This window comes from Acinonyx jubatus, chromosome E1 (genome assembly GCF_027475565.1).
Source record: "Acinonyx jubatus isolate Ajub_Pintada_27869175 chromosome E1, VMU_Ajub_asm_v1.0, whole genome shotgun sequence".
Classification (NCBI taxonomy): Eukaryota; Metazoa; Chordata; class Mammalia; order Carnivora; family Felidae; genus Acinonyx; species Acinonyx jubatus.
The window spans coordinates 15,490,095-15,504,150 of record NC_069397.1 but is presented as its reverse complement, the minus strand read 5'-3'; the positions used below and the strand labels follow the sequence as shown (position 1 = coordinate 15,504,150).

At 48.0% G+C, this 14,056-nt stretch overlaps 1 protein-coding gene across 2 annotated transcripts in view; it reads left to right on the top strand.

The window, feature by feature from the left end:
• The window catches only part of NXN (nucleoredoxin), a 158,218-nt gene that overhangs the window by 132,596 nt on the left and 11,566 nt on the right, over positions 1–14,056 (top strand). For both annotated transcript variants that reach the window (XM_027034609.2, XM_053211495.1), the window contains exon 5: positions 101–207. In XM_027034609.2, the coding sequence (XP_026890410.1) occupies positions 101–207 (107 nt within the window). The remainder of the gene's footprint in view (positions 1–100; positions 208–14,056) is intronic.

Genomic DNA, 14,056 nt, shown 5'->3' with positions numbered 1-14,056 from the left:
ATCTGCAGAGCGCTGGGTGTAACTTGGTGGAAGGTGGGGAGGACCCTGCGGTGGCACTTTCAGGGGTAACAGAGCCTTGTTTCCATGTGTGTCTCTGTAGGTCAGAGGACTCATTCAAACAGTACTTCAGTGAGATGCCCTGGCTCGCTGTCCCCTACACCGATGAGGCCCGGCGGTCACGCCTCAACCGGCTGTATGGAATCCAAGGTAGGCGTTCCCGACTCCCTGGGATCCCTGGAGACCTGCTCATCTGGGCTCACCACCTCTTTGGCTTTTCTTTTAGAGGGAAAAGGACATCTTTATTTCCATTACATGTTCATGTTCCTTACCGTCTCAAAAATGACATGCTGTGAATTCTGCAGTATGTAAATTACACCTCATTAAAGGCATTAAAAAAAAAAAAGGACCAGCCCAGGTGAAACAGCTACTTCTCACCACCTGACCTGGTGGGTTCTCATGCCCTTGGGCTATGGAGCACACACTCCCAAATGACTTGGCTAGAATCCTAAGGGTTCTGTCAAACAGACCTAAGAGTGACCTTTGGTTCCATCAGTCAGACTCTCTAAGCCTCAGTTTCCTCATCTGCAAAATGGGCATGATAAATCCCTGCCACAAAGAATTGCTGGGAGCATTAATAGGATAATGTATATAAAGCACTTCATGGTTACTGAAGCACAAGAGTGAAGGCTGAGTGGCTGGTGCCTTCTTGGTGAGAAAACCAATGTCCTGAGAGTGTTGAAAACTGGGACTTGAAGTACTAATCATGGCATTTTTCAGAAATAATGATTATTAAGTGAGACGAATTGTGTTTTTATTCTCTGTTATGTGAAACCTCCTTCCCAGCCTTCATCCAGCCCGGTTTTCTCTTGGTAAGGCACTTAGTTGGCCTGTTAAGAATTAAATACATTCTTATATGTCAATTACATCTCAATTTGAAAAGAAGAATTAAACTCATTTCCTTTGTAGCAGTACTACCAGATCCTGGTTAGCCCTAGACAGACACAGCTAACATCTGAGATCTCAGTGCTGCTTGTGTTATAGGGAGTGAAGAAAGAAAAAAAAAAAAAGACAAAATTTAGCCACAAATTCCACAGCTAAGGAGAACTCATCAGGTTCTTTTTAAGCTTTTTCTTCACCATTTAGAGTAAGCATATGGCTCTGTTGGGAGCTAAAGTTTCCAAATAATTAATATTTAATTTTAAATCAGTGCTTCTGCATTTCATATGTGCCTAAGAGTCCTCTAGGGACCTTGTGAAAATACAGACTCAGATTTCCTGGGTCTGGGTGGGGTGGGGCTGATAGTCTGCATTTCTAGCAAGCCCCCAAGTGACACTGATGCTGGTGGCCCAGGGACCCCACTTTGGGTATTTATTTTTATTTTTAGAGAGAGAGAACACGTTAACAAGCTGGGGAGAGGCAGAGAGAGAAGGAGAGAGAATCCCAAGCAGGCTCCAAGCTATCAGTGTGGAGCCCAACATGGGGCTCCATCCCATGACCATGTAATCATTAATCTGAGCTGAAATCAAAAGTTGGATGCTCAAAAAAAAAAAGTCGGACACTCAACCGAGCCAGCCAGGCATCCCATGGAGGCTCATGTCTCCTATTAATAAGAAAAGATGAAAGGAGCTCCCTTTCCAAACAAAAGCTGAGTGATAATAACATTGTTTACTAGTCCAGAAGTGAAGGGACCAAGTTGAATAACTTAAAAGAAGATGCCAAAGCTTTTTCCTTCCAGCACTGTGTTTGCACAGAGACTTACAATATGAGTGCCTAGACGTAGGAGCAGTATCTGTTGAGATGAGTATCAGGAATGACCTTTGGCCAGTGGTACTGAGCAGAGCATTAAATTGCCACTTTGTGAGGATAAGTAAAACTTCAGATCTCTCAATTCATTTATTCGTTCCTTCAACCACTGTTTACTGAGGGCTGTATTCTTCCAGATGTTGTGTTCTTCCAGACATGGGGGATACAATCTTGAGTAAAAATGGACCCAGTCCTGCGGCGCCTGGGCAGCTCAGTTGGTTAAGCGTCCGACTGTAGCTCGGATCATGTTCTCGTGGTTCATGGGGTCAAGCCCCACGTTGGGCTCTGTTGACAGCTCAGAGCCTGGAACCTGCTTCGGATTCTGTGTCTCCCTCTCTCTCTGCCCCTCTCCTGCTCACTGTCTCTCTGTCTTAAAAATAAACACTTAAAAGTGAATGAATGAATGAATAAATAAATAAATACACCTTCTTGCTTTTAGGATTCAAATCTTTACTCCAAAGGTAACTCTGTGTATTACTTAAAGGAGATGTGACCATCTTATTGTCATTGTACAGTGGGAAACGGGTGCAACCAGCCAGTGCGAGTGTTCCTCAGCCTCAGTTCTGGGGCTGTGACTAGAAGCTCTTGGAGGGACTCCAGGTGAGCCCCATTGGTACGCTGACTAGTTCCAGGTCTTTCCTTAGCATTACCTAGACTTTGCTGCCCTTCAGTGCCCATGTCTACATGCAGCCGTCCCCACTCCTTCTGAGGACCACAGATTTCTCATCTTGGTCCTTGCAGCAATACTGGGACATTCCTGAGTTTTCTCTCTTCCCTATTCCCCTTACACACCAGCAGGTGTCTTTGATATCTGTCTTCCTCTAACTCCTCCAATCATGTTCTGGCTTCTCCTGTCCCTCTCTCCCAGCTTCTGTACATGTCTGTGTGCATGTATGTATTCACGCACAAATGAGTCACAGAAGATGTGACTCTGCGTCACATGGTTGGGCCTTGGAACATACTGTCACTGATGACTGGGAGGCATCTTACATGTACATACCAAAAAGAATGTCAGCTGTCCTACCTTCACTAGGCATGGGGCCTCTTGGATCTTTGGGACATTGTTTCCTGTTTCTTGTCTTATTCTACCCTCACTGATACCACCACTCTAGTCTAGGCCACCAACAACCCAGTCCTGTCCCTACTTCCTACTGCTGAGTGACCTTGAGCTAGTTACTTAACCTGTCTCTCTCTCTTTTTTTTTAAGTTTATTTATTTTGGAGAGAGAGAGAGCATGAGCAGTGGAGGGGCAGAAAGAGAGGGGGAGAGAGGATCCCAAGCAGGCTCTGCACTGTCAGCACAGAGCACGACATGGGGCTTAAACTCATGAACTGTGAGATCATGACCTGGACTGAGAGCAAGAGTTGGATGCTTAACCAACTGAGCCACCTGGGCACCCCACTTATCCTCTCTTTTCTCAGTAAAATTGGGAGGCTTCAGTGTTGGGTACAGAATAGGCATTTAATAAGCATTTAACTGATTAACTTGGGGGGAAAAGGAGGAAATTTCATTTTACAATAAAAAAGGTAACTTTTGGATGTCAAAAAGCTTAAACAAAGGCAACCAACAATATTAATAACATGTATGGCAAATAACCATAGGAAAAGATCTTTCATAGGAAAAGATCTCTGCTTAGACACTAGTAAAAAAAGAGAATTTAGTCAAAAAAATGTATAAGATATGAGGTAGGCAATTCATCTAGTACATTGATATGATATAATCATATCATTTTCATGACATGGAAAATATTCAGCATACTTCCATGATTTACACATGGAAACACTGAATTTGTATCTATCTCATTTGCAAAGAAGTCCCACCACCCCCACCATCTCCACCAAAAGATAACCCCCAGTGTAGGGAAGAGATCAGACTGCTAGTAGAAATGTAAATCAGGACAACCTTTCAGGAGAGCAATTGGCAATATACATCAAAGGCCTTTAAAAATCTACTAAACCTTTAATTTAGAAATCCCACTTGTGGAATTTCTGCTTAGGAAATTATCCTATAGTACCCAGCAGAAGCTGAGCTTCTCCTGAGCAAGTGGTGGATTTTTGTTTTTGTTTTTTTCTTTCACCTTTTATACATGTTGAATTTCATTGTGGACACCCGCCTCACCACCCTGCCGGATTTTTTTTTTTTTTTTTTTTTTTTTTGCTTTAGCCTCTGGAAAACCCAGAGCTGAATTTGTAACCACCTTTAGCAACTTTGCAAAGCTCCCCTCTTTTGTTGCATGCCCTTGACCTTGGGTTCGTTTGCTCTTCCTTCCCTGTTTTCACTTCCAGAAGGTATTTTAATCTGTTTCCTCTGATCCTTTTTGGAAGAAAGGGAGAGTAGATTTAAATGCATAGGAATCTCTTTCTTGAGCTCTCGCTAGCAACCAAGCCTGTGGACTGAACTCAGGTGGGAAGTAAGAAACCAGAAGAGTAGCCCAGTGCTGCCCTTGAGTGGACAGGAGTAGATTTACATTAGGAAATACCTAGAGAGCAGAGTATGACAATGTCTTGAGGAACTACAAAGTGTTGGTCCAGGCGGTGCCATTTTGTTCATAGAAGTCTCCATAGAAGACTGACACTTGTCCCAGAGGGCAGAGCAGGTGCTGGGCCTCACTTGGCTGCTCTGCTCCACCACGGGGCCACTTCACACAGAGGCACCTTTCTTCCCGAGCGTGTGCCATCAATGAGCAGAATCTTTTCTCTCCGAGGTAGGGAGCTGCCCTTTCCTGGATGTGGGGGCCAGCGTGATGTAGGTATTCCTGATGGTCAGTGCTAAGGCTGTAGGGTCACTTGAAGCTAATAATTACCAAAAGATGGTCTATATCATGTATAGGTAGTTTGAGGTGGCCGTCTGTGCCCCCTGTCTCTGCTCTGTGAGGTACTTGGCACAGAACAGAGACCTCATAAGGAAAGATCACAAGCTCTGCAAGATTCAACACAAGTTTTGGACACACTCCTAGGGCTGGAGGGTGCCCTGTAAAATGTTGGGTAGGGCACAAAAAAATTAAATTGATCATTTTCTGTCTGCCTTCAGATAGCAAAGAAGGGAACTCTTGGATTCCCCAGCTGTCAGCCTATAAATATTACATATTTACACCTATAAATAAACCTATAAATAAATATTACAGACCTAAGAGCCGCAGTTGTTAGGCGTGGCTTAGACAGCCAGAAAGTGGCTGACCATGACTGAGGAGGAAGAGAAGGGGGAGTTCTCAGAGACGCACTGGTTTGGTTTCATCTCTTAAGGCCCAGGCGGTGTGGGGATAAGTACACATGTGGTCGCGACTTCCAGGAGCCCTCAGTTGAGGACCACAAAGCTGACCTGGAGAGGCCCTGTGGCCAGGCAAGCAGAGGCCGTCCAGCCACAGTGAAAGAATGTGAGATTCAGGCCGAACCCAGTGCCAGCCAGCCAGCGTCCTCTGCATTGGGCCAGCCCCACTGCTCCCCATCTGCTGGCTCCATGGCATACGGTCCCTGCCATCTGTGCTAGTCTCTCTTCAGGGAGGACCTGCCAGCTCTCCCAGCTCCCACCTCCTGCTTCCTTACTCTCAGGTTTATAGTCTCCCTGGCACAGGGTTTGTGCTGACTGCTTCCTTGACCACTCACGCCTGCAGGCATCCTGGCAGGCATTGCCTGCTGACCTTGATCTGCCTACCTCCAGCCCTGTCAAGCCAGACATGCACTAAAGCACAGTGAAGTTAGAGTGTAGAGAGCAGCACAGGATCCTTCTCAAGGTAGCATCTCATAAAGAGCCATGCAATGGACTAATCTGAGTCCAGGTGAGACTCTGGCTTGGAGCTGTTGAACCAGGAGGGCTTCATTGAAGAGGTGGCTCTGGAGGATGGGATTTAGATAGGGAGTGTCTGGGGCAAAGGCCAGAGTGGGATACTGTAGTGTATTGTAGGGCAGAGTGTGCAATAAGGTCAACGGTGCCACATCTTAAAGGGCCTTGAGCACCATGCCGAGGTCCTTGAACTTGTGATCAATGCAACAGTGATACTTAATCTAGACCAGAAGAGAAATCCCAGAGGCAGATTGTCCGCTGATATTTCTGATGGACACATTGAGTGCCCACTGTGACCAGCCTCACACTGGGCTTCAGGCCTACCTATGACGAGAGGGTGGCTGCTCCCTCAGGCTCTGGGACAGGTGGCCCAGGTGGCTTCTGCAGCCCAGTGCCCAGCTCCCTGCCTCTGCCTCCCTCTAGCCTCACAAGGTCACTTAGTGTCTTCTGCTTCGTGGCAATATGGGGGTTCCATGTGCATTAGAAGGTCTGGTTTCTGTTAGAGGCACACGTTGTTAGTAAGTTCTTGTGCAGCGTTTCGTAACAATCTTACCAGTCAGCGATAGTGTGCTTACAAGTACACATATACCTGAAGAGGTGTCATGGGTTCAGTTCTAGACCACCATAATAAAGCATAGTCTCAGTAAAGCCAAATTAATTTTTTGGTTTTTCATTGCCTATAAAAGTTATGTTTACACTACATTGTAGTCATTTAAATATTTATTTGTGAGAGAGAGAGAGAGCACGAACAGAAGAGGGACAGAGAGAGAGGGGGACAGAGGATCTGAAGCAGGCTCCGTGCTGACAGGACAGAGCCTGATACAGGACTCAAACTCACGAACCATGAGATCATGACCTGAGCCAAAGTTGGACACTCAATGGACTGAGCCACCCAGGCCTCCCTACAGTGTAGTCTTTTTATTGAGTGTTTATTATGTGCTAAATATAGTTCCATTTTCATATGTATTAAGTCAGTTAATCCTCACCATGTGATCAACACCATGTGATAAAATTGTTAGCCTGTTAAGTGTGCAATAGCATTATGTCTAAAAAATGACATACATACCTTAATCAAAAAATAATTTGTTGCCAGAAAATGCCAGCCATCATCTGAGCTTTCAACGAGTTGTAATCACTGATCACAGATCACCATAACAAGTGTAATAATGATGAAAAAGCTTAAAATATTGCAAGAATTCCTGAAATGTTGATAGAGAGACATGAAATGAGCAAATGTTGTTGGAAAAATGGTGCCAGTGAGGGTGCCTGGGTGGCTCAGTCGGTTAAGCGTCCAACTTCAGCTTAGGTCGTGATCTCACAGTTTATGAGTTTGAGCCCCACATCAGGTTCTGTGCTGACAGCTCAGAGCCTGGATCCGCTTCGGATTCAGTGTCTCCCTCTCCCTTTGCCCCTCCCCTGCTCATGCTCTGTCTCTCTCTCTCTCTCGCAAAAAAATAAATAGTAAACATTAAAAAAAGGTTTTTTTAATGGCGCACCAATGGCCTTGCTTGAACAGGATTGCCACAAACCTTCAATTTATAAACACACACACACACACACACACACACACACACACACACACACACACATTATCTCTGAGGTGCGGTAAAGTGACATGAAATAAAACGAGGTGTGCCTGTGCAGATGAGTTTTCGTATCAAACTGCCTCTGACTGCCCAACCAGAAGGTAGAAAAGCACATGGCCTGTTCTGGGGGTGGGGGGTGGCGGTTGCAGGGAACAGCATTGCACAGGCTGGAACAGAGCAGAGTGATGAGGGTGTGGAGCAGGGGCTGGCCCCAGACTCCCCTGGTGACCACGAGCTGAGCTCCGGCGCCTTCCCCTTCCTCCCTGTTGGTGTCCCACAGCGCAGCCTCTCCTGAGGTCCCTGTTCCTTCCTCTCTGCCATGAAATACCTCTTTTATGTCGGCAGGTGCATCACTCAGAATGTCTGGGCATCTCCCCCATCGCCTTTCTTCTTTCTTGTTAGAAGAAATACCAGCTGGGCTTTCTGAGATTCTGCCTTTGTTCTTCTAGAGTCTTGCTCTTGCCTCTTGCAGTTTTCCTTCTCTTTCTTACCTCCTTGTCTCTCTTTCTCTATTAGCTCCTTGCCATCCACTTCACGGAATGCTCGGGTCTGTCTCTCTTAGCTGTAAATGCTGCTGGCTCGGGCTGCTCGGTCTGCCATAATGCCCACCATGGCTTAACTAGCCGACATTGGTTTCTCACAGTGCTGGAGATTCGATTCCAAGTGACAGCTTGATTTCTGGCTTGTAGATGGCCACCCTCTTGCTGGGTCCTCACATGATGGAGAGAAAGCTCTGGTGTCTCTTCTCTTCTTATAAGGACACTAGCCCTATCCAATCAGGGTCCCATCCTTATGACCTCATTTAACCTTTATCACCTCCTCACAGGCCCCATCCCCAGGTTAGGGCTTCAAATATGAATTTGGGGGTAACACATTCAGTCCCAAACAGCTACCATTCCTCTTTTTCTCGAACATCAAAATTCTCAAGAAAAAAAACGTAAAATAAGATGAGTTAAAAAAATTCTCAAGCCATTTCCTTGGCTTCTACCACGTGACCTGTCTCGTGCTACAAGGGCCACCAGCATGGTAAGGTCGTGGCCCCTGCCCTCATGGAGCTCAGAGAATCTGCTTCACCTCTTGTTCTTCTGGCCCCATTACTGAGCTGCCACTGGCCTCTTAGGTCACTGGCACCTCCTGGTCATGTTTTATTTAATAAATAGTAGTCATGTGCATGTCATATGCCAGGTGCTTGTCTGCTGATGAACTAAAAAAACAAATGTCTCTGACCTCATGGAGCTTACATTCTGGCAGAAAGAGATAGGCAGTAAACGTAATTTTTAAAAGCAAAGTGGGGGTGCCTGGGTGGCTCAGTCAGTGAAGCATCTGACTCTTGATTTTGGCTCAGGTCATGATCTCACAGTTGTGAGATCCAGTCCCGTGTCGTTCTCCGTGCTGGGTGTGGAGCCTGCTTAAGATTCTTTCTCTCCCTCTGCTCCTCTCCCACTGGCGTGCACGCATGCATGCTCTCAAAAAAAATAATAGTGTGTGTGGTGTATTGAGTTATGAGAACTATGGATTAAAACTAGAGCAAGGTAAAGGAATTGGGAGGACAAGGGTGGGTCACAGTTTCAAATACGGTGGTCAGGATCAACTCCATGGAGAAGGTGATGAGAAAATTAACCTTGTGGTTCTCTGAGAGAGAAAAGTATCCCAGGCAGAGGGAACAGCCAGTGCGAAGGCTCTGGGGCAGAAGTATGCCTGACGTGTTTATGGAACAGTGAGGCCGGTGTAGCTGGAACAGAATGAGCAAGGGGAATTTGGGGGTGCTTAGACTAGAGAGGGTCCCATAAGGACCTTTGTTAATAGGAATTTGGCTTTCACACTGAGTGAAGTGGGCCAGCAAGGGTGGGGGGTGTTGGGCAGAGGAGTCCCATAATCTAATGGTAGGGTCCCTCTGGTTGTTGTGCCGAGAAGCAGGGAGAGCCGTTGGGACGTTGTTGTAGTCATCCAGGGGCAAAATGGTGGTGCTCCGGGAGGGATAGTAGCAACAGGAGTGGCAAGATGTGGCTGTTGATGGTAGAGTCTTAGAATTTGCTGACAGACTCGATGTGGAGGGTGAGAGTAAAGGAAGAGTCAAAGACAGCTCCACGGCTTCCTGCCCAAGCAGCTGAGGGAAGGCGTCCCCATCAGCAGAGCTGGGAAAGCCTTGTGTGTTGGATGCGGGGCATGTGGACAGCAGCGATATGGAATTCAGTTGAACAGTAGTTTAATTCTGACCATGTTGAGTTTGACCGAGTGGTGGTGTAGATGCAGCAGTCTGGAATTGGGAGGGAGGTGGGCCTTGAGATATAAATGTGGCATTTTCTTTTTTGTTTTTAATTTTTTTTGCCTAATGTTTATTTATTTTTGAGAGAGAGAGACAGAGACAGAGTGCAAGCAGGGGAGCAGCAGAGAGAGGGAGACACAGAATCCAAAGCAGGCTCCAGGCTCTGAGCTGTCAGCACAGAGTCTCACACGGGGCTCAAACTCATGAACCGTGAAATCATGACCTGAGTTGAAGTCAGACAATTAACCTACTGAGCTACCCAGATGCCCCTAAATGTGGCCTTTTCCACTTGATCTGTGGTTACATTGCAAGCCTAAAATCGGATGAGGCCACATGGGAGTGAGTCAGGTTATTTGCAGTCTATTGACCTCCCCATTCTCCTCTTGCTTCATTTGCTTTTGTTTTCAGACACTTTGGGCTACCCCTAAAATCCTTTCTTCTCTCCTTTCACATCACCCCCACTCCTGGCTGTTTCCTGCCCCGCTGTCTCTTGGATTTCTCCTCCGCCATGTCCTCTGAGGGGTCCTGTCTAGGGCTCTTCTCCCTGTGTTCTCAGGGTTCCTTTATACCTAGCACACCTCCTTTCCTCTGCTCCACCTCGTCCTCCTCTGCCCCAGTGTGCTGTATGCGTCAACATGGCAGAGCAGCTCCAAGTGAACCTTCCAGAAGATCTACTCTCATAGTACTGTTCATCCCCCACCAAGAAGCCCTCATGGCTATGGTTCTCCACAGTCTGGTCTCAACCACCTTTCCAGCCCTACTTCTTCCTGCTCCCCTGTCCACACTGTCCTCCCCCCATCCCTGCCATCTCTCATGGCCTCCCTCCCCAGCCCTCCCTCACCATTCTGCACATCCTCCCCATCCTCCCAGCTCAAATGCTGCCTCCCCAGTGCCTTCCCTCATGGAGCAAACCTCCCTCTTCCGAACTCCTGTGCTTGTGTGATCTCTTGTCATGCGTCACGTTCCCATGTGTAGTTCCACAGGAGGACTCTCTTCTCGGGGATCAGCTGCTCCTTTAGGACAAGGAGTGGGGACATGTAGGTTCCAAACTTGGAGTTCTTTTCCTTCCTTCCCTACCTTCCTCCCTCCTCCTTCCTTTCTTTCCTTTCTGGTTCATTCAGGCTTTTCTTCAGCAATCATTTCTTGGACACCTGCCGTGGCTTTGAGCCAGGTCCTGAGGCAAAGGTGACTGGTACCTGCCCTCCAGCTGGGCTGGAGACACAGGGAACACCATGTTCCTTACAGGGATGCTCTGTCCCCATGCGCCTCAATACACCGGGGATAGTCTCCACCTTTGGAGCCCTTGTGGTTCCCGCCCCTGGTTTGGTATCCCTGCTGATGGCCTGTCTCAAGTCTTGGAAGCGGGCAGCTCCTTGTCAGGCTGTACCATCCCCTGGCTGGATTTCGCTTTTGTTTGCATCTGAGGATATTTAAATGCCACCGGTCTAGCTCTGCTACCTTTGAACTTGAAGGAATTGTCTATTCTTTTATACTCACCGTAGCATCACAGAACTCTGAAAATTATTTTTGATTGAACTCTTTCTGAGTCTTGTGTGACTCTGTGGTTACAACTTCCAAAGTCATTCAACAGGTGTATTTATATGTATGTCTGTATTTTCTGAGCTGTTTTTACTTATGACACTTCTTTAAAAAACAAACAAAAAAAAAGATTTTACTTTTAAGTAATCTCTCCATCCAACATGGGGCTGAAACTCACAACCCTGAGGTCAAGAGTTGCATACTCCACTGATTGAGGCAATCAGGCGCCCCTACTCACAACACTTCTGATACCATATATGTGTGAGTGGTTCCCTCTCCCCAACACCAACCTCCTGGGTTCTCTGGGTGTCCTGCAAGTCGACTGAATTCTGACACCGTTGACCTGGAGTTAGTGGCAGATCCCACGGGTCAAGGGCTCAGTCCCACCAGAATCCCCATACTTCAGACATTAATAAGTGCAGGTGTCCTATACTTCTGACCAATTGCCATAAATCAGGGGTTCCCATGACCCCCTCCTTGGGTTTAGTCCTTTGCTAGAATGTCCTACAGAACTCAGGAAAACAGTTGATTTACTATCAACAGTCTATTGTAACGGATGCAGCTCTGGAAGAGTCGGATGGAACTGATGCATAGGTATATGGGAAGGGGCACAGAGCCCCCATGTCCTCAAGGCACACCACCCTCCCAGCACCCCCATGGATTCAGCCCTCCCCCCCCCCCCAGAGCTCTCTGACCCCACCAATTAGTGGTCTTTATGGAGATTTCATTACACAGATACAATCAATTAAATCATCGACCATTGGTGTTTTTTTTTTTTTTTATGTTTATTTATTTTGAGAGAGCACACATGCATGCATGAGTTGGGGAGGGGCAGAGAAAGAGGGAGAGAGAGAGAGAATCCCAAGCAGGCTCCGCACTGTCAGTGAAGAGCCCGATATGGGACTCAAACTCATGAACTGTGAGATCATGACCTGAGCTCAAACCAAGAGTCCCGGACGCTTAACTGACTGAGCCATCCAGGCACCCCCTTGACCATTGTTGATTAGCTCAACCTCCCACCTTCTCCCTTCCCCAGAGGTCAGGGGGTTCATCTGGAAGTTGCAACCTTCTCATCAGGCCTTTCTGGCAACCATCCCCCAACTTCTGAAGTTATTTAAGGGCTCCCCCACCATTGGTCGACTCCTTACACACAACACACTTGTCACTCCCAGATTTCAAGGGCCTCAGAAGCTCCTGTCGCAGGCTCTGAGACCAAATGTTGTAAGACCAAATATCGCGACAAAGAATGTCCCTCTCACCCCTGCCACTGAGGAAATTACAAGGGTTTTAGGAGCTTGGTGTCAGGAACTGGGGATGAAGGCCACATACGTATTTCTTATATTACAGTATCATCGTGTGCACACACTCCAGACATACACAGGGGCAGTAGAGAGGTCCTGCTGTTTTGAGTATCCAGTCTTCAGTGAATCCTGCAAGGCTGTGTGTGGGAGAGTTCATGCTCCCCGCCTGACTCTCTGTGTGCCCTGGGCTGGGTGTCTCCCCCGGAAGCGTTCTGAAGGTGCTTTCACAGAGCAGTGCCAGGTACATTCCCCTGCCCACCCCCAAGGTGAGCCACCTCCACCTGGCCTGGTCTGTGCCTTACAGCGAGCGAGTAACTTGATCTTGACGGTCACTTTGTTATTGAGGCACGTGAGGACAGAGCTCCCTGTGTTATCCTGACAGACTCGGATGAAAGTGGGTAATGCGGAAAGAACCCGGGGTCCTCTGGGCATCCTGCAAGCTGGACTTACAGCATCTGTGGATTGCGAGCCCCACCCAGTAGTACACTGAAGGAGGCCTTGTTGAGGTGCCCGCCCATCCAGGCGGCCATGCGAGAGTCTGGATCTTGAGGTCGTCGCAGAGTCTGCCGCAGGCCTTGATGAGCCTGGCCAGGCCGAAAGTCGCGCCGCTGTGGGCGGCTGGTCACTGGCTCCCTCTAGGCTCTGGACTGAGCCCAGGCTGTGTTAACCAGTGGGCTTCACCAGGCCACCCGGGCTCACCGAGGCCCTGGCACTTGGCCTCATCTGTTTCCTTCGTCTCAGGGGAGTAGCCAGGTTACGCCGAGCCCTAGGCCTCCCTACCCCAACTGCTCTATGCAGACTGGGGAATTTGGAGCCCTATAAGTGGTTTTAAATGCCTTTCTAAGGAAAGGTTTAGACATACTTGGCAAAAGGCAAATCCCATTAGCAATTGTCTAACTAATCCGGGCTGTCAGGGAACACCGTGTTCTTTGCAGGGAGACTTAGCGCCCCCTCTCTCCTGGGTTGGGGGGCCCTAGTGTTTTGTTCTTCCTCTCCTCCCCTGGCCCCAACCTCTGGGGAGGGCAGACAGCCTAAGGTCTGTGTAGGGCCCTGAGTGGACAGACGGACAGATGTAGGCCCTGCCTCTGGGAAAACAGCCCCCGAGGTGGATGGTGCCTTCAGTCCAGCTGCTGGGGGGGCAGAGGGGGGGAGGGGGTGGCAGCAGCGTGAGGGCTATTTGCTGCAGGATATGTGGCTTATGTGGCTTTTCTGTCACCCTCTTTCCCTGCTCATCTTTCTGCTTCTCTTCCCCTTTCCCTCCTTCCTGTTCCATTTCCTGCCATTCTCTTCTCTCTTTCCCTAACTTTGCCCTCTTCCCCTTTCAAAACATGAAGTTGAGGCAGAACCTATTTATTGTATAGAAACGGGGGGCTCCTAGGGTGGCTCAGTCGGTTAAGCGTCCAACTTTGGCTCAGGTCATGCACTCACGGTTCGTGGGTTCGAGCCCCGTGTCAGTTCTGTGCTGACAGCTCAGAATCTGAAGCCCGCTTCGGATTCTGTGTCTCCCTCTCCCTCTCTCTCTGCCCCTCCCTGGCTCACATGCTGTGTCTGTCTGTCTGTCTCTCTCTCTCTCTCTCTCTCTCAAAAATAAATAATAATAAAAATATTTTTTAAAATTGTTATTATATAGAAACAAAGCATTTGGAGATTGTGTTTTTCAATCATTAGAGTGTGAGGGGCCAATGCTGGTGTTTTTAATAGATCTCAGGAATGAAAGGGCTGGCCCTGCGGGCCTGGGGAGGTCAGGCCACGCACTGCCGTGGGACCTCCTGAGCAGCTCC